The sequence below is a fragment of the Castor canadensis genome, chromosome 2 (assembly GCF_047511655.1).
Source record: "Castor canadensis chromosome 2, mCasCan1.hap1v2, whole genome shotgun sequence".
In the NCBI taxonomy this organism is placed as follows: Eukaryota; Metazoa; Chordata; class Mammalia; order Rodentia; family Castoridae; genus Castor; species Castor canadensis.
In genome coordinates this window covers 96802788-96823958 of record NC_133387.1, presented here as the reverse complement: position 1 = coordinate 96823958, position 21171 = coordinate 96802788, and the positions used below count along the sequence as shown (strand labels likewise).

The window sequence follows — 21171 nt, the reverse complement described above, 5'->3', positions numbered from 1 at the left end:
TTGGGAACTGCTTTTGGTTTTGCTGTTTTGTTTTTTAAAAAATTGCACCAATCTTATGTTGATCTGTCAGGACCAATAAATCCAGAAAGTATAAACACACGAGTTTACAGTCTATAGTCTCTGAACTTTATCCTGCTAGGAATATTTCTCATAGCTTTAATGCAATGCCTGTGGTCGTTTCCACTTTCATTCAGCTGGCAGAAGTCTTCTATAGGTGTCAGGCTCTACTGTGGGCGCAGGGACACAGCAATGCAGTAAATAGATATGGTTCCTGCATTGTCGGTTCCACAGACTGGTGGGTGAGACTAATAGTACATGGGGCTCCAGGCACCCTTCCGTGGCAGTCGTGTGCATGGGAAACAGTCTGAATTTCTTCTTTGCAGAGTAAACACAAGAGTGGGGGCTTATACTGGGCCTTGAGATGTGATCTACTAAAATGTCAGAGAAAACATTGAGGCCAGGAAGCCAAGGAGCTGGAATTATTGTCTACCCTTTGTTAACACAGAATAACCTCTCAGCCCTTAAGTACTCAGATTAAAGCATGGCTTAAATTAATGGTATGTACAAGAGCCTTGGATATGGATGTATCTTTTTTATCCTTCCCAGAAAAAAAAACATAGCAGAAATGTTGATTTTCTGAAATTGACTGTATTCCCTTTAGCAATTAATCATATTATCAGGGCCCTTCTCTCAAAAAAGTGGCACTGTTTCTCTTTTTCCAAGGGTAATACAAGCCAAGAAAATTCTGATTCACTGATTTGTTTGTTGATTAGTAATATAATGTAGAAGTCCTTAAAGGATCTGTATCTTGGTCACTTTAAATGAAAATAAAGACCTTTTTCTTTCTGTTTTTTCTATTCAGATACCTTGGTTTTTATATTTAGGAAAAGTAAGCCAGTTATTGTTATCCAAATCAATGCCAAGCCAGGTGTAGTGATTTACAACTGTAATCCTAGCACACAGGAGGCTGAGACAGGTGGTTTGTGAGTTTGAGGTCAGCCTGAGATATATTATAGCACAACCCTGTCTTACCAAAAAGAAAAAAAAAGCAATGGCAGTTTCCTCATTTGCTACACAATAGCTATGACATCTGTACTCCAATTGCCTCACATATAAAATAAAGTTAATAATAATTAACTTAAAAGCTTCCTATGAGGGCTTAGAAATAATCCATCTTATTGTTTCAGCATCTGTCACATAGAGGTATCTCAATCAATACTGGCTTTATGATATCATTATCATCATCATCACAAAAGTTGGTGAAAAGCAAATAAGAAGAGGTGGGAAGTCTGGGAAAGAGAAGGTAGCAGATATGAACGGTAACAATCCATTTTTCAGTTTTGCTACCTGTCAGACATGGCAAGGTACCTGGCACCTCTGTTTGGTCTCCACCAGCACAAATTCCCTTTTGCTCTTAAAGAAGCTGTATCCCATCAGCATCCCTTGTCCTTCCTAAGAAGGCCCTTCTCTTCTGGAGTCCTTCATACGGAGTCCTTCATACTGAGTCCATCAATAGGAAATTTCTTGCCTTTACCACCAGGGGGATGTGAGCACCCCAAGAATTGGCAATACCAGTCGTTTTAGCTGGGTCTTCCTTTAAGGTGGTCATTGAAGGAGGAAAAAAAGGCAGATCATCTTCAAATACATCTAAGTTTAATTCAAGTGAATGGTCCTAGATCTTTCTATCTTTGTATCAAATCATAGGAAGAAATAATTTTAGCTAAGAATAAAATGAAGATAAAAACATGGTGGCCCACTTCTGACACTCTCAGAGCAGGTTGACCTGGCTTTGTTAGTTATCCCATCTCTGGAATACAGAGTCACTTATGTTTTGATATGTAACTGATATCAGTACTTGTTAGCCATCTACCAGTTGTGGAGCAGTGGCACACATAAACCACCTTCCCTGATTTCTGAAGTCTGATCCTCCAAAGCCCCTTCTTAAACAAGTTCCAGTGAGAATTTTATAATGTCATTTCTCTAGGACATTATTATAATTATATGTGAATATGAATATCAGGATTCAGACTATCCTACCATTATTGAAGGATTCCTTTATAGATACGGATGCCTAGTGATTTTTAAGTATTACTTTTTGCATATACTTTTTTTGAGTGAAATTCACATAACATAAAAGTGAACAATTGTATAACTATCGACTCCATCTAGACACAAATATTTTTATCACCACAAATTAAAAGCCTTATATCTACTAAATAGTTACTTCCCATTGTCCCTTTGCTCAGCCCTTCCAGCTCTATGGATTTATCTCTGTTAGATATTCATATATGTGGAATCATACAATATGTGATGATTTTGTGCCTACTTTGCACCATTTTTGTCACATAACAAATCTAGTGCTTTACCTTAATAATATAGTGTGACCTTGGCTGTAATTAATTTCAGGACTCACAAAATTCTTGCTATCTCTTCTTAGTGCATATTGGCCTCAATTCATGAGCCTGTACTGAAACCTTTCGTGGCTGTGAACACAATTGAAGAGTTCATAGAAGACCAGATCTAATCAAATGTCAAAAACACAACTGTGTTTAGACAATAAAGCCCTCGACCCCAACATCAAGCCTAGTCCAACCCAGTACATGAGTCAGAATTCAGACCTGGAAGAGAACCATAGATATGTTCCATTGGCCCACCTGCCTTGCTGGATAGGTGACAGTGCCAAGATTTCTTTAATCTGTGCAATATGCAGTGCAATATCTAGACCAGTATGTGTCCTGATTTTGTACCTACTTCTTGTCCTTTTTTGTTCTATCCATCCCCTCAACACCTCTAGGTCAAAAGGCCCCTTGCTTCGTGGACCGTTCTTCCTTAGACCTCAGTATACAAAGGCAGAAACCACAAGTGTAAACAAGAAAAAGTGCTTGATTTGAAATCAGAGATCCTTAAATATTCCTTAGCAAATTTTTTTTCTTTTCCAATATCAAGTCTCAGGCAGCTCAAGTGCTACCTTTGAGAAGTACTGTGTATAGCCTAATGTGAAAGACAATATGACCATCTCTGCAGAAGATAATTTTCCATGGACGTTGTAGAGCTAATTCCAACACACTTTGCTATGGTGACACTGTTGCTGGCAGTTGAGATGCAATGGGACCAGGCTGCTGCTGATTTATGAAAGAGCTCCATGCAAGACAAGGGCAGCACATTGAAAGAGATGATCCAGATGAAGTTTAGGGAGGGAAACTCCTACTAAATTTCTTTATTGGAAAGGAAGGGCATAAACATGTCAAATGAGAGTTGTAATTCCAAGTGCTACCTTTGAAAGGAATGCCATCGGGACCTGGTGTTCCAGGGGAAACCTTGCCCTACAGTCTTGCTGGAGGTAATTATGACCTGCAGTGTTTTAAATATATTTGTGTAAAGAGGAGTACCAGGTACCATCCTGTTTCTTAGTACAGGGATGTTTTCTCTGGGGCCATAATGATGTTCTGTAGACTAGCTGCCTCTTGAGCTTCTTTTTGACCCTGAAGAAAATCCTTAATCTTGAATTTTCATCCTTTTGAATTTATAAAAATATCAGGATCCTGAGACAAATCAAAAACTCAAGTTGGATCTTGAGTTAGGGGCAGGCAGGAAAAGGCAACAGTCACCTGTAGCCAGGATGGCCACTGCATTTATCTCCCTTTGTTGCTTCTTCCTGTGAGTTTACACAGACAGCGCCAAAGCGACTTGCTCCAACTTCATAGTTAATTAGTGGAAGACTTGGAACTAACACTCCATCTCCAGCTCTGCCTCTAGCACTCCTTCCACTCCATCATATGTCCTCATATGATTTATAAAATGAGGACATGGGCCCTATAAGCCTTCCAGCATTGGGATAATATTAGTCTCTAACTTGTGGACATCACTGGGAATGTCAGGCTGTCCACTTTTCAAATATTCCCAGTTGTGCTGCAAAAATCACTTGGCCATTTTCCCCACTTTCCCATTATGTGCATATCTTTCTAAACAGTGAGTCAGTAGGACAGTTAGCAAAGGTAGTATACAAAATGTCTATCCAACTAACCTCTTCTTGATTTCTTTCTATATTATTTGCTATTAAGAGGGATTTTATGACATTTTAAGAGCCCAAGTAGAACATGAATTAAGACAAAATTATTTATAATATATGCAGTTCTCTTTAAAGAGTAGTGTTCCAAGAGTGTAAGGGAATGCATCAATGTTTGTAAGGATACCTTGACATTCTTCATTAAACGTCACTTGGCTTGGGACTAAGAACCAGTGGGTTTGTAGGAGATGCTCTAGGTCTCAGGACTGCTATGAAACTCCTTATTTTGAGAGGTATGTTGTCATCTTGGGTGCAGATTGGTGTGAGAAACTCAGAATATAGATAGACCATTGCAATCCTGGTTTGCTGATGGGGTGTTACTTAAACTCTTTAAGTTAACTAGTCTAGAAAATAGGAATGATCTCTACTAGCGCTGTTAGACAAATAATATCCAATATATGTAAACCCTCTGAGATAGCACCCAGAAAACTGTAGATACACAGTAAATGTCATTTTACCCACAAGTGGCAGAATATACATACATAGAAACTGACAAGCAGAGGCCTCTCTGTGCATCATCATTGTTGTTCACATTTGGGGTAAACTGGTAATCCTAGCATTCAGTGATCTTTTAGTCAAGTGTTTCTGTAAGAGCAAATGTCAGGAAGGTGTCTACACTCTGACTCTAGTCTCATAGCCATCAAAAGGTGTTATTTAGGGGTTAGAGGAATGGCTCAAATGGTAGAGTGCCTGCCTAGCAAGCAAGAGGCCCTGAGTTCAAGCCCCAGTACCACCAAAAAAAAAAAAAAGGTGTCATTTATCTAAAATTTGTGTCATTTACCCCAGGAACATTTTAAAGAAAATGAAATGCATAAATGGTATGGTATGAGAAAACTGAAAACACTAAAAAAGTACACAAAAAATAAAATTCACTTTTATCAGTTTTTTCTTTGCATTAAAAATAAAAGAGCATTTTGACAAAAAAAAAAAATAAAGGTCAAAATTTCAATAGTATTGTAGTCTAGAAACATAAGACAAACCCAGAAAAACTTTCCACAAACCAAAGCATACAGGGCCTTGAGCAGAGTCTGGTTACAAAGATGCATGAGAGTTTCATCCATTCCCACCTAGACAGAAGACAGTGGTGACTAGGCCCCCATAAGTGTGAGCATGCCTTTCTAAAGCATCCAGGCCTGTGAAGCCTGCTGTTACTGCCTCACAATTACACCCTTTGACATGTGTATTTGGGAGATTCAAAATAGGTGGCTATATATAAAGATTTGATAAATCCCTCTCTAGCTTCTGATCTGAAAAAGACACCTGAGAGTCCCCAGAGAGTGAGCAAAATGGAACAAAGAAAATGTTTCTGTATCTGCTGAAAACATCAGCCTTTGGGAGGCTTCACTTTATTCGAGATAACTATACAAGTGAGTACACTTTAAAAGTAGTATAGAAGCTATAGAACAACACAAAAAAAGGAAAGAGTTGTGTACTGGATAGAACTAAATTTTACTTAGGGAACAAAGTGTGAAAAATATTGCTTGAAAAACAAGGGAAAAATTTGAAGACTACTTTCCCTTTCTTTCAGTGAAATTCATGATGACCTGGATATGTGAAACAAAAGATGAAAAGTGAGATGTGAGGTAGCCAGAAAAGACAGTCATTGTGAGTTAGATGAAAAGGGAGCACAAGGATATAAGAAAGGATTTTAAGGAAAGGAGATGCAATATTATAATTAAAATTTGCATAAAAGTGTTAAAGGCCAGAAGCAACAGTGACTTGATAAGAGCATGCACAAGAGGCCTCCCAACACAGAGGAAAAGGACAGGCAAAGGTGGTAAGCTGGGAGGCCAGAGTGAAGGCACAACCAAAGACTAAAGAGTTTTGTAGAAGCAACAGGAGCCAGAATAACAATGACAAATGAACAACCTTTTTGATTGTGCTTAAGGTGAAATTTTCTTAGTTGAAGGATTTACTGCATGAAGATCATAAGAAATCACCAAGAAAAGGCAAAATTAATGAGGAGAGAATAGCATTTAAATGTATTCTTTTAAATTTTTTAAGGTCAAAGTTGAAAACAAAATGATGCAAGCATCTAGATCAGAAATAAAGAGGCACTAAAATAGAACCACAATTATTCTGGCCTCAGACTTATTCTTCTCAATGCAAGATTAGATGTTTTGAGAAAAGCATATAGATATTGAGCTCAGGAAAAAACCATATTGGGCAATGTTAGTCAATAGTTGGACATTATGAAAATAGTAAAATAAAAAAAAACATTATCCCATTCGTAGGGGCTATCAAATCCCTACAAAACTCCTGAAAAAACATTTTATAAAAGATATATTGCAATCTACTGAAAGATGAATCAAATCAATATAGATAAGGTGGCAGATGTGTTCAAGCAAATGTAGCAACTTGTCACTTGAAGACATTAAGTGGTGGGTACTTGGATATTCACTGAACAATCTTTCAGGGTTTTTTTATTTCAAATTTTTCGTAATGAAATGTTGGTCAGGAACCAAAAAAACTCAATGGAGGCATCATAAATAAAAAATAATAGCAAGTTGAGTATTTAATTCATTTAAATGTACAGGCAGCCTACAGGAGTGGTTGCACACCAAAATAAATATCTTTATCTGTGTTATTTATAAGATTTTTAAAACTGGCAACAAGCAAAATAAATGGTCGAACAGAAAAAGCAATATAAGTTTTATAATAGCCATTGATAAATTTTTTAATAAATATGATCCATAATTTATAAAGTAAGAAAGCCCCTGGATGATTAGAAAATGAATAAAAATAAACACACCAAAATGTTATTGTACATTATTTCTTTTATTAAGTCTGTGATATCCATTTTTTTTTTGGTGGAACTAGAGTTTGAACTCAGGGCTTCTCACTTACAAAGCAGGCACTCTACCACTTGATCCACACTTCTGATATCCATTTTTTTAATTAGAAAAACACTTATTTTCAGTAAAAATAACCTACCTTATGAATACATATGGAATTTCATAGTTAGTTGAAAGGGAATCAAATTATCTGTAGAGTCCACATCCACAACAGTTTCATATTGACAAGCTGTTTTTCAGGCGCTGTTCATAGCTAATATTGCCAAGAAAGCAAATGAATGAGTGAATAAGTAAATAAATGACCTAATCCCCAGAGATTACAAATTCTCCTTCAGCCTGTGACTGGTCTCATGTGTTTGGGGGTCTCACCAGGTGGACCTATTTTCATGGCACAGCCTCCTGGTGGGGACGGGCTGGTTTCTGTCACCCAGTGGTGTTTCCTTACTTTACAGGTTTGATGCTGAGGCTGTTGCTGCATTTTTTCCATGTCATTCCACTTCCAAAAAGTTTTGCTAATGTAGTTCCTGGTATTTAAAGGAGTCTGACATGAGTGTTATAATCCTGATACTTTCTTCCAAGGCAGAAGATAAGAAGCAGGGAGGTGTGTGTGATGTATTAAAGTGAGAGCCACAGGTCACCATCTCGAAGAAGGGTTCCACCCTGGCCTGTGTGGTATCGGGGATGCATGTGCAAGTTGGCAGTAATCCTGGTACCAGTGTCTCATGGACCTCGGGAATACAGTGAACCACATGTATGTAAGGTCAGGGAGTGCTCTTTTAGTCTCTCTCCTTGTATTAGATATTGCCCACATCAATATATTTTGCCAACAGATAGTACAGTTTGGGCAGAAGTTAAGATACTAGTGTTTCTCTTATCAGTATCTTACCTTCTGCCCGAACTGTACTCTACCAGTTGGAGTGAAGAGAAAAATTGGATAGTATCAAAGGCTTGAGATATTTCCCATAGATTTTGTCCTTTGGTCTTCCCTGACAGAATTTAAAAAAAGAATAGTTATGTATCAGTGTGGTTTGTCCTGTCAGGTATAACATTTCCTGTAGCAAGTGAAGCATAGAAAATGTTTTTGTTTTCTAGATTTCCAAATAGCTAGCAAATTGGAATAAATAAAAACAAAAGAGGGGGGTAAGTTTAGGACTGAAAAACTTTCCACCCTTTCCTTGATTTTTATCTACAGTTAACAAGGTTAGAGCCTTGTTTTAGATTTGAACAGGTTGTTCCTACTTCCCATTGTGTTTTTATGTTGTTGTAGCGCACTCAGTGAATATGCATTGAGAAAATGTTGGTTTTATTTTGGTGGCACTGGGATCAGCCCCATGGAAAAAAACTTTTGGTAAGAACGAAAACTATAGAAGAGATGGTAGATGTCAAAGGAGGGTTGACGTACCCTTAAAAGCCAGGCCAATGCCAGAAACAGAAAGCTGTGAGTATGTGTGAGTGGACAGACCATCCTTCTCTGTTTCTGTATTGTTTTTAAAGTATACCGAATGTTAATGAAGCAGCAGCTAGACAAATGGGAGTTCATTACTAATGAACTCAGAAAAGAATGGGGGAGTGTTGATTTCTCTTCCTTTTTTGTAAGTAGATCATTCAAATTGTCTTTTCCTCTGTAAAGTCAAAATGCTAGTTTCCTTGCCATTTTCCCTCTGCCAGCTTTGTTTAATTCATTATTTTAGTGATTTTTATTGCCATCATAATTATCAACACTTTTCTAGATGCATTTTTTTTTTTTATAACAGACATCAGGTGAATTGCTGAGGTGCTGAGGCTGGAGTACTTATTTGTTCCTATGAGGTCAGGAAACCTCAGAGCAGTTAGAGTTCTTATCTTCCACCTGTTGGTGGCATCACAGCAGCTATGCTGTCAGTGCTGAAGCATATCCAGGCAACAATGCCTCTTGAAATTATTTAGCAAAGGAAAGGTAATATTATGTATATTATGTGATAGTAAAATCTGATACAGCCCAGTTGATAGATATGTAGATTATGAGCTCATGATTAATACTCTATATGGAACAAGTTAAAAATTACCTTTGGTAATACCATTAATACGTCACAGAAATATGTCCTCTTTCTAAGATGAAATATCAGTTCAGTTGAGAGGAAAATCCAATTGTTAATAATATATGGTACTTGGAAAATATATCTAGAGAAGAGTTGTATGTATACTTGGGGAAGCAGCCTATGAAATAGCAACATCTGTTTTTTGAAAGCAGTGTGTGTGTGTGTGTGTGTGTGTGTGTGTGTGTGTGTGTGCATGCTATCTTCACCCATACTGTCTACCTGTATATAAAGTCCATCTGGTTCAAAACTGTTAACCACTGGCACGCTCACAGGTGTGATTTTCCAGACAGATGGGAAGAAGAAATAACTCAGAATTATGATCACACAAACTGCCTTCTAATTTGAGCCTATAAGTCCATTATATGCACTCTTTCTTTATGAATAGTTCCCGACACAGAAGAAATTTTGCTAGGTATTTAGTATCATGGTGAAGCCTGTTGATTCCTCCAATAAATCTATGAGCACTTGCTCGTTGCTCTTCGTGGGATTAAGATCCCCTCCTATTTATGTTCTTATTATTCCTTTTGTGACAACATCCAAAAAGATCAGTATTTACTTCAAACAAGAGACTCAGTTCTCCTAAACTTTGAACTAAAAGGTAAACTTTTAACTAAAAGTTTGAGAGAATTTTCAGTCGCTCACCAAAATATAAATGTCCATACAGCTGTTATCCTGTTCCAGTAATTATAAACATTCATAATTCACCTTAAATAAGTATCTGTTACAATTCACATAAAAGAATATTTTTCTTTTCTGAGCCATGTACTTTAAGGGCAAGGTAGAAAAAAATAAATAAAGGCTATATTGTAGCTAGTGGCTACATTTTGGATCGTTGCAAACACATTATATGAAGAGCCAGATTCTCATAATCGGAAATTCTCATAAGACAGGGAAGTAAATTTCTAAGAATGTGAATAACACTTGGTCATGAAACAAATAGTATATCTGTTAACATTTTTTCATCCCCAAAGTAAAATATTATGTTGTAGAAAACATGCTCCATACAGGTTATTGTCTGCCAACCTGATTGTTAAGCTCCAAACCAATTTGTTCAAGATTAAACCTTTTGATTTTCTTTCTTTTTCTATTTTTCACTGTTGTACATTTTAAATACTACTAATTTTTTTCTTTTCTTTTTGCTTGTTCCACGAAAAATCTTAAATTGATTTAACTTTTTTTTTAGCCAGCATGTGGCCTGTACCGATATGTGGAATATTATAATACATGTTTGATTATGAAAATTATTTTTTCCTTCATTCTCAAGAATTCTCAATCAGAAAGCCTTCCTTCTTTTTATCTCTGAAAGCTATACTGATTCTGGAACCTTCTCCACAAAGATTTGAAAATTTATACTAAATGCAATTGTTCTAAATTCTGACTTTGCACGGTGAGGATGCTTTACTTAGCTGGCTACCTTCCATGACCCGGCTCAGCCCCCTCTGTTTGTGATTGAGATGTCCCCTAAACACTCATCCATTGCCATCTGATTTTGGTCAACACAAATGGAAATAGCTTGTGGAAGGGGACCACTCACACTTTGAAAGTAGCACCTCAGGGATAGCGTGTGTCCCTTCCATTCAATTCCTTTGCTACACCTGACTGCTGGGAAAGCTGAGGATACAGAATTGTTGCATCTTCTCAAGAAGAAGAGGAGTCAGAGTTGTGGTGAACAGATGGCAGATTCTGCTGCCCCTGAATGCTGGGATTCAGCACAGGACAATGCAAGCTTCGTGATCTGATGATCCTCCGTAGAGGGAAGAGAATGAGATGGTAGAGGTTGAGGCCAAGTGCAGGCCTGGAGACACACACATGGCCTGTTTGGTTTTTGTCTTACAGGTCTTACCTGGAACTGATGCTGATGTGGCTGTGGGACCCTCCGTGTCAGCTGAGGGGGCCTTGGTGGAGGAAGCAGAGGCAGAGAAGGCAGCTCTCCCTGTTGGGGAAGGAGGAAAGCTAGAGGAAGCCATAATTGATACTGAAACCACCGAGGTTGTAGACAGTGACAGACCTCAGTCAGCAGAGACAGAAGCAGCAGCAGCACCTCAAGTAAGTGTGGTCATGAGAGAAGCTCTGGGGAGAAGGCCCAGTAGAGTGCTCTGTCTGCTGGTGAAGGGTGATATGATAGCTCTTTACATGTGGAATACGTTTATAGCAGTTTTCTTATTCATATATATATATGAATATATATATCAAATTATATATATATAAATATATATATAATATATATATATATATATATACATATATATATATATGTATATATATATATATGGAGTGAGAAAATACCCACAAAGGCCTTAAGTCAGTGCAGGCATGTGGTGAGAAATTTTATTGCTATTGTCTCTGTTTTGTGTTTATTATTGTTAGAGTGCCCCAGATTCACCACCCGTCTCCTTTCACCAAGAGCCTATGCCTTGCTGCACTCTCAAAAGGGAAGGGGACCAACCCAAACCTATGCACATGAAGTTGGAGCTAGCCTAGCACCTCACTGCTTCAGAGCAGAGCTCAAATGCAACAAATGACATGTGCTGTGACTGAGACAAGAATAGACTGTGCAAAAATGAGACGTTCAACATGGGATACTAAATTGGATTTGCTTTTCAGGATGGTTTTCCTGACCCCTCTTGACACATCCTGTCCTTTTCCCATCCTGACTGTGTGACTGCTCAAGGACCCAGCCATGAACCCCGCTACTCAGTGACAAAAATGAGGCCAGGCCAAGGCTCAAGGCACAGACCTAGAGGCTGAGATTCTGCTGGATTTGGGAAAGTTAGTGGGGTAGAGGAAGTGTGGATGACAGAGGCTAAAGTCGGTTCTGGGAGATGCAGATGTTTTCTTTCTCAGGCCCTGCTGGACACCACTACCTTCTTCCTCCAGGTCATTCCTTCCGTCGTCATTGAGCCTGCCTCCAACCATGAAGAGGAGGGAGATCACGAAATAGGAGAGATTAAGGAGGCCACCAAGGATGTGGATCCTGTAGTTTCCACAGGGGAGACTCAAGAGCTGGCCACGGATCAGAAGCCCCTGGAGGACCTTCACGCTGTGCCTCCTGCACCAGCGGGTGCTGTAGACCAGTTCGCATCTGCAGGGGAGGCCACCCAGGATGTGCCTCCTGGTTTTCTCTACAAGGTCTTTTTTACTATAACCCCATGACCTTTTGTCTTTTCTTCACTTTGAGTCCTGTTTCCTCCAACCTTTGGTTTTTCTGATGTTTTATTTTTGCTTTTTGCAATATATAATCCTTGGCATAAGCCCAAGTATTGAAGGTAGATAATGCTCCCTAATAGATTTATATTAATTTGATTTAATTTCAAAAGTTAGCCACATTCTCTGTGATATTTTTTAAAATGTTAAATCTGTGTATGTTCATGGGGCTGGAGTTGAACAGTCATAGTCATTTTCTCTCTCTCTCTCTCTCTCTCTCTCTCTCTCTCTCTCTCTCTCTTTCTCTCTCTCACTCACACACACACATACATACTTTTATAAAGTAACTCCTCTCTTGCTCCCTCAAATGGTATAATGGATTTATGAATTAATTAATATGGAGAAAAAATATGAACCTGTGGGTTAGGGGGTCGTCTGTGTCCAGCTGTGTTTGTTTTAATTACCACTCAGGAACTCTGAAGCCGTGGGCCGGGCAAGGCTAGAGCTCGAGAGGCCCATCTCGGGCTTCCTCACTATCTGTAGCGTAACCTAACGCACATCACTTAACCCCTCTCTCTGGGCATCAGTTTTCTCATTAGAGAAGTCAATGTTGGGGTAATAGTAATTTCCATATCTAATAGTTTATAATTCTATATGTAAAATACACAAATTAAAAGTAGGTTGTTGCCAGGTGCCTATGACTCACACCTGTAATCCTAGCTACTCAGAGATCAGGAGGATCACAGTTTGAATCTAGCCCAGGCAAAGAGTTTGTGAGACTCTATCATGAAAAAAAAATCACAAAAATGGGCAGGTGGAGTGGCTCAAGGTGTAGGCCCTGAGTTCAAACCTCAGTGCAGCCAAAAAAAAAAAATGTCAGTTGTTTAATCTCCAGGGGATTGAGGGGGGAGTGACATGAGAGAATGAAGACTGTCTAGGACTGATGTAGTTGCTGTTCAAGGTGGGAGATGGATGTATGGGGCACTCACTGTGTTATTCTTTCTGCTTTTTTCTACAATATAATTCTATAGGAATCTTGTTTTTGGGGGGTGGGGGAAAGTAAAAGCAGATTGCGATGTCATGAAGGGTAGGATATGAAAAGGAACAAGTTTATTTACAAAGAAATTGATCACAGGGTTTAATAGTAATTTCCATATAAGATTCAAGTGGTAGTTTTCCTGATGTTTAATTATTTGACAGAAGCCAGGGTTAGAAGAACTTTTAGGTAGGCATTTTTTTTTAGTTCAAGCTAAATGACAAACAATAATAATAAAATATCAATGATGCTAAAAGGCAAGTTTCTATAAAAAACATGGGTAATCAAAATGCAATAAACATAGTACTTTCAGCTATTGAAGAGCACATTGCATTAACAAATATACATCCAAATGGCTTTACGTAAGTTAGTAAGAGCCAAGGGTATTAAGTAAAGAGAGAATAGTATTCCCTTTTTGTCTTTAGAGGCCTTCTTTTTCCTTGGGTTGTTTATTAGCTATTTTCAGTTACTATAATAAAATACCTGAGACTAGATGCTTTATAAAGGAAAGAGGTTTATTTAGCAGACAGTCTTGGAGATTCAAGAGCATGACACAGGCACTGGCTCAGCTCTGGGGAGGACGCTTTAGCTGTATCACATGGCACAAGGTATCATGCATCAGAGAGAGACTGCATGATGAGACAGGAACCCAGAGCTGTGAAGAAGGGCTAGTCATAGTCTTTTATAATAACCCATTCACGGAACCACTCAGGATCCTATAAAAATTACATGAATGCCTTTTGAAGGCAGCACCCCTAATGACCTCCTGGTAGCTTCTACCCCTTAAAGGTTCCCTCACCTCTTACACCACCACACTGGGGAACCAAGCTTCCAACATAGGAACCTTTGGGAGAGAAACCACATCTAAACCATCCATAACAAGCCAAGCCCTGGTGGCTCATGCCTGTAATCCAAGCTACTCAGGAGGATTGTGATTCGAAGCCTACCCAGGCAAATAGTTTACAAGACCTTATCTTGAAAAAACCATCACAAAGAAAAGCTGGTGAAGTGGCTCAAGGTGTAGCCCCTGAGTTCAAGCCTCAGTACCACAAAAAAAAAAAAAAATCCACAACAGGATGAAAATACATCTTCATCTTTTTTATCCCCTTTGGAAAGTGCTTCTATGAGTGCCTCCTTATATCTGACTGGGAAACTGATTTTTACATCTTTTTCTTTTCTTTCTAAAATTAAGCAGTTCTTTTAAAACCTTTTGCAGGTGGAAACACTGCATGATTTTGAGGCAGCAAATTCTGATGAACTTAACCTACAAAGGGGTGATGTGGTGCTGGTGGTCCCCTCAGATTCGGAAGCTGACCAGGTAAAAGACAAGACCGGAAGCTATTTCTGCCATGTTCGTTTTTCCTGAGGGTCAGTTGGGCACAGTTCCTTCTGGAAGCATTTCTGTTTTCTGAGATGCTGTGCACCAAGGCTGAGAGGAGCTTAAGGGCTGTGGCCACAGTGCCTCACTCACCTGCTTTTCAGGATACCCCTTGGGAGTGCTGTTGCACTGTGTCCTTTGTATACAACTAGGTGACCTTTTCTCATCTTACAATCACTTCCTAGGGACGTTGTGATTGTAACACCAGTCTTCAGGAAAGGCTGGCACTGTGCATGTCTCCAGGGATAGGGAGGCTGACGGGAAAAGGACATGAGAGAACTTTCTGGGGAGGTGGAAATGCTGTTTATCTCAGTAGCAGTGTGGTCACATGTGTGTATGCATTTGTTAAAAGTCATGGAACTGTACACCTAACGACACTGCATGATACAGTATTTAAATTACACCTCAGTGTAACAGAGATGCCTCGCAGAGTGGTCTGATGTTTTGGTGCTGGGATCTCCCATTTTGTCCCTGTTTGTGATTTGTGAACACTCAAAATGGTAGGCGAAATTTGTGCGAGTCTGTGAACATGTTTTTCTGGAGAAAGAGCTATAATGTCCATGCTATTTTAAAGAGATTTTATTTATGACTCTTTCCTCCTAAAAAGCACCATAGCTTTTAAGCTTAAAACGGACATATCCAACATTTCACTCACCTACGAATATGAATCAGGTGCTGGTACACCTGATTAATTGGAAATTAATTTAGAAATTACTAAAATAGCATATTGTTAAAAGCCCCAAATTTTTTTAAAAATTAAATACACTTCTAAATACATTTGTCAAAGAAATCATAGTGTAAGTTAAACATATTTCATAATGATTATGGATTCTAAGTAGTAAGCCTAAAATACAAAAATTCATGAAGTTAAATAGAAAGTACATAGAAGGAAATAATAAAAATAAATTCACAAAGAAGTGGAATCAAAAACATGCAACAGAGAAAGTTAACAAACCCAAACATTGGTTCTTTGAAAAGAATATTGAAATTCTTATTGCAATCTTTGACTTTAAGAAAAAAGTGAAAAAAAGCACAAATTATTAATATAAAGGCAAAAGCATTGACATTTCTACCTATCTCAAAAACATCAAAATCTTATCATATAAGTTTATATTTTTTGCACTAGCCATAAGATATATTTTTTAAAAATAAGTTAGAGGAAAAAAAGCTAGTCTTTTATACTTACTATCTATTTCCAGTGTTCCTCATTCCTTCCTATAAATGAGTTTTGGTTTGTTCTCATTCCCTTTCTGCTTAAAAATTTTTATTTAGCAATTCCTGTGATGTTGATCTGCTGGTGACAAACCCTCCAAGCTTTTGTTTATGTGAAAATGTCTTCACTTATATTCATTTTTAAAGATTTTTATTTCACTAGGGAAAGAATTCTGAATAGACTTCATTTCCATCTACTCTTCAAGATGTTGTTCCATTGTTTTCTGGTCTCTACTATTTATAATTTGAAGTCAGCTATCATTTGCTTAATTTCTCTATATGTTATATAACTTTCACTGATATAAAGAATTTCTTTGTGTCTATAGTTTTCACCATCGATTGTAATATGCTCATGTTTTGTTTTGTGTAGGGGGAGGGTTTCATACTTGGTTTTCAATGAGCTCCTTAGACTTGTAACTTGACATTTTTTATTACATTTAGAAAACTTTTGCTATTTTTTTCTCTAATTTTTTTCTGCCTCATTTTCTTTCTTTTTTCTCTGTCTCTGTCTCTTTCCATCCCTCCTACTCTTTCCCTCTCTCCATTTCCCATTATGTGTTCAACTTCTTGATACCTAAGATTCTGTTCCTTTTTATCAATATTAATTTCACTGTGGAGTCAGATTGTATAATTTCTGTTAATGTGTGTTCTAGTACCATGACTCTTTCTTCTGCTACTTTAAATTTGTTATTAACCTCTCCAGTGACTTTTCCATTTCACATATTATACCTACATAATTGTATAATTTCTTTGTTATTCTTTAATACAGAATATTCTTTGGCTTTAATACAGATTATTCTTTGGCAGTACTAGGGTTTGAATTTAGGGCCTCATGCTTGCAAGGCAGGCTCTCTACCACTTGAGGCACTCCACCAGCCTTGTTTTGTATTGATTGGGTATTATCAAGATAGCATCTCACGAACCATTTGCCCGGGCTAGCCTCCAACCACAGTCCTCCTGATCTCTGCCTCCTGAGTAACTAGGGTTACAGGTGTGAGCCACCAGAGTCCAACTAATACAGTTTCTATTTTGCTAAGTTTTGTTATCTATTCTCTCATTATTACTGTCTTTCAACTTTAATACTTGACCATATTTATTAATAGGTGCTTTAAATTTTTTGCTGATAATTCCAAAGGCTGGAATTTTTCTTGGCGTATTTCTATTGACTGCCTTTTATTTTGGGTCATTTTTTCCTATCTTTTTCCTCATGACTAGTAATATTTTTCTTGATACTAGACATAGTGGGTGGACTCAGTTATTCATATCTGAAGATTGTTTTTTGTGTACTAACAGGCACTTCCATTACTGAAAAATTACCATAAAATTGTAGAAGTTTATTTCACATTTTGTCAAAGTGGGCGCCTTTGGTCTCTACATAAATTCCTATTTCTGAGACATTGCCCCTACCTCTAAAAAATGGGTTTTTGGAGGATTTAAGTAGAAATCCTGCACTGCTTACAGTTCTCCTTTTTTGGTGAGACCCAAACTCTAAATCCTGCCCTCTCCTTTGGCAGTGCCTAAATTTTGAATCAGCTTTTTTAGCCACTCTGCTGTTGTTTTATCTCTAGCTTGTAGGAATACCCCTTATGTTTGTGAGTTTGGAGGTCACGTGATTTCAAGGAAGTTTCTCTTCATAGTTAGGGACTCCTTCCTGTGGTTCCCTCCTTTTTAAGATATTCCCTCACAAATGCACAACTGCTCTGTCACCATAAACGCTGTCCTCTGAGTGCTCTGTGTCACAGGATGTGAGGACAATCCAGGTGAAAAAGCCGTGTTAGCTTGGTCTCACCACTGCGTTTCCCTGCATTCAGGGGTTGGTTAAATATTCTCTGATCTCTTCCTGCTTTTAGTCACTCTTGGTGCCTTCAAATAGTTGTGTGCAGGATTTATATCTGCCTCATAAACCTACAGATTTTGTAGCAAACAGTTGCTTATATGTAGATTCAGATAGGTATACATGTATACATAATTATTACAGTATTTATAAAAATTCTGTGTGGAAGCATTTGTCTAATACAAGATATTCTGCTATTACTGAAACTGGAAATCACTGTCTACCACACATCTTAAGCAGTTTAAATTTAATTTTCCTCCACTAAAGATTTATGTTGGCTAATATCCTTCTCTTTACGATTTAAATTGTATTTCAGAGTCTATGTGTTGAAATACATCTTGATTATGGGTTTATGGAAGTCCTGTTTTTCTCAATTTTAACATGCTTGACTCCTCTTGCCCCATTAGATTTTTCATTCACTATAAATAAAATCAGACACAGATACTTGTTGGGGAGAAATTTTGACCTTTTATATGCATATAGCAGTTAAAAAATACTTAGTTATCAATTTTTCCTTTAAGTGCAGCTTTGTCCTTCACACATATGACATCATAATTTTAAAAGGAGTGCTTTTCCTCATCAGCAAGAATATTATCTGTTATTTTATTAGGTCATTTTTTTCCTTGTTTTTTTTTTCCCTCTATCTCTCTCATCAAAAACTGGCCTCTCTAAGACTTATATTTCTTGTCTATGTGGCAGTATCAATTTATAGTCTCAGATTATATCAAAAGAGAATGTATTCAGACCTTTATTTAATTTTTGAGACCTCATATTATCAGATGTACTTGAGCTGTATTGGGGTTTGACTCAAATTAAACCCCAATACATTGTAAGTGGGATCCTTTTCCTGCACTGGTTAACATTATAAAGATAGTCTTCCCTCTGGCTTCACTTCCTTCAGCTCTGCACTTCCTAGTGTTCCTTCCAACTCAGCTGTTTTCAGCAAGGCTCTGCTTTTCTTCAGAAGGCCGAGGGTGAATTATAGCCATAGTTTCTCAGTTTCAAGTATCATCTCCCATTTAGTAGGACCAGCCATGAATGATTGTTTTCTAAGCTTTCTATGGCTAAATATTTTCTTTTTATGATGGCACTCTTATATGACAAACAAATGTTAATTTATAAAGAACATATGACTGTCTCCAACAAGAATGGCACTACATTGGAGTATTTTGTAGCTTATATAAACTTGAAAAATCCGGTATTAATAATAACAATAAGCAGAGTAATACCAGACTGCACATATCTAACTTTTAGGATTTGATGAGCCCTGTGTTAGGGTGATTTATTGGGGTTGCATGATGTGAGCTGTGGACAGAGTCATTTCTTATAAGTAAGACTGTCTGTTGCCTCAGCATTATTTTCTAACCCAAGTTTTACTTCACTCTGACCCATAGGGCAACAGGTCATGGAATTTCTTTTCTCTTCCTTAAGAACTCATATTATAATCCAGTTAACATCAATTAACTATGCTATATACAAAATCAGAATGCCAATATTAATCTTCAATGAAGTATACTTTTATAGTAAAGAAATACTCTCAAATGTTTTATTTCTTAATTTTTTTAACTACCAAATTATTTGGGACAGGCCTTCTCACTAATCACTATGGAACACTTACTTTATATGCAGTGTGACAGTCTGAGACACAATACTAGTGGGCAGTACAGATGTTTCCAGTACTTTGTTGTGCTCTGAAAACCTGTTGTTATCTTGCAGGACGCAGGCTGGCTGGTGGGAGTGAAGGAATCAGACTGGCTTCAGTACAGAGACCTGGCCACTTACAAAGGCCTCTTTCCAGAGAACTTCACCCGACGCCTAGAGTAGAGTTGCAAGTATTGTAGAAAAGAGCTTGATGACTGGGATTTCAACCTCCGTGGAATCCTGAAGAGTTCACTTTTGCTATTACATGCCTAATGACTTACAAACTGAGGCCAGACAAAGGAAGACCTGTCAGCAGAGCATGTGTGCAAAAAAATGTAAGAGGGGAAAAACAAAGCAAATCAAAGAAAAACTTCTCGCTTTGTTCCCATGTGGTCAATAGCAGGTCTGTTAGTGCTTTGTCCAAGCTGTGGACACTTGTACTCAAGTCCCCTCCCACCTGTTCTAAAATAGCTTTCTCCAGACCAGTCCTTGATTTCTCTGCACCAAGTATGTGGTATTGAGTGGGCCGCCCTGCAGATGTGATGAAGTTTCGTGTAGTCCGAGATTACCTTATTTCCTTTCCCAGGTGTGAGCACGTGCTCTTTCTCCTGTTCAGGTTTACTGTGTTTAAAACTACACTACTGCAAATGTTTTCAATGGTCTTTTCCAACACACCTCTATAGACATATATATGGACACACAGTCACTCAAGCTAGTTCCCATGACTGCCGGATCTATGTGTATGCAGAAAGCTACATATACATAGTTGCTTCCTTTCCTTTCCATTGTAGCTCTTTGCCTCTCAAGTGTCATTGATACATGCATTGCTCTTATTCTGTCTGGCATTACAGTTGCAGTTTTGCTTCTGGGCAAAACCAGCCATCCCATTGCCAAAACAGTCGACAGTATCTGTGTTTGTTGTGTGCAGTTTTCAGGATAAGATGACAGATAGTACTTCCAAGTTGCTGCCCCATTAGAGAGAGCACCTGCCTAATCAAGCAGCTGTCCAGCCACTGTGGCTGGAGGAAGGCTAGGCTGGGACCAGCAGCTATGTGGTCTTCACTTCTGCTTCCATGAGATTGGCCAGAAGATGGGGACATATGAATTTACCCCCAAAAGAACTTATTTTAAAAAAAAAAAGCTCCTATATATTTCCACTTCTTTATGTTTATGCAATTCATCTTCACAGATCATTCTAAAAGATACTAGGTGATGTATGCTGTATTCACAAATCATCTGTAACGATTATGTTTTCAGTGCTGTGTCATTCCAAATAAACCTTTGGTAATCTCCAACAATTACCCTAATTCCTTTTTATGAGTCTTATTTTTCTGAAATCTTGTTCCAGTGGGACACACTACTTGAGACAATTTGTATTGGAGTTGTTATTTGTGTAGATATACTTTTGTTTCTTCCCTTGGTTGTGCATCATGGCCCTGCCTCACTCCTCCCCCTTCATTCCAGTCATTGCTGGTCACTCAGTGTTCCCTGATAACCAGCAATTACTGTACCACAAATAACAGCTATGGAGGGAGGTTCCTTAAAACCACTGGTTGTAGACTACAGGCTGTGAATCACTGACAATCTTACAACCTCCATAATCAGTAATTTCTTCCCATGCCAGGTTCATTTTTAAGTCACTTTTCTTTCTGGCATGTTTATGTTCATAGGTCCATTAAAAATTAGATTTCATGGAATAGAAGAGTCAACTCATTTGTCCATTGTTGCCAGAAGAAAATTCTTCAAACAAAAATGCATTTTGATTTAGACTTTTTGTCTGCATATATGCTTCTATACGGGCTAATTGAGAATGTACATTTTAACTATGGTATATCTTTCTGACTCATGGTTTGAATTCTCTGGAGGATTACTGATTTTGATGTTTTAAGTGTCAATAGGCAAATATCTATTACTAACTCACCATTTTTCTACAGGCTGATTTACAGGAAGGCTGGGTCATAATGAATACTAGTCTAGTGTAAGAAAA

The 21171-nt window shown here is 38.0% G+C and overlaps 1 protein-coding gene across 5 annotated transcripts in view; it reads left to right on the top strand.

The window, feature by feature from the left end:
- Positions 1-20492, top strand: part of Amph (amphiphysin) — a 235512-nt gene extending 215020 nt beyond the window's left edge. For all 5 annotated transcript variants that reach the window (XM_074065351.1, XM_074065352.1, XM_074065349.1 and 2 more), the window contains 4 exons: positions 10776-10985; positions 11817-12068; positions 14336-14437; positions 19260-20492. In XM_074065351.1, coding sequence (XP_073921452.1) covers positions 10776-10985; positions 11817-12068; positions 14336-14437; positions 19260-19367 — 672 coding nt within the window. In that variant the 3' untranslated portion in view covers positions 19368-20492. The remainder of the gene's footprint in view (positions 1-10775; positions 10986-11816; positions 12069-14335; positions 14438-19259) is intronic.
- The last annotated feature ends 679 nt before the right edge of the window (positions 20493-21171 follow it).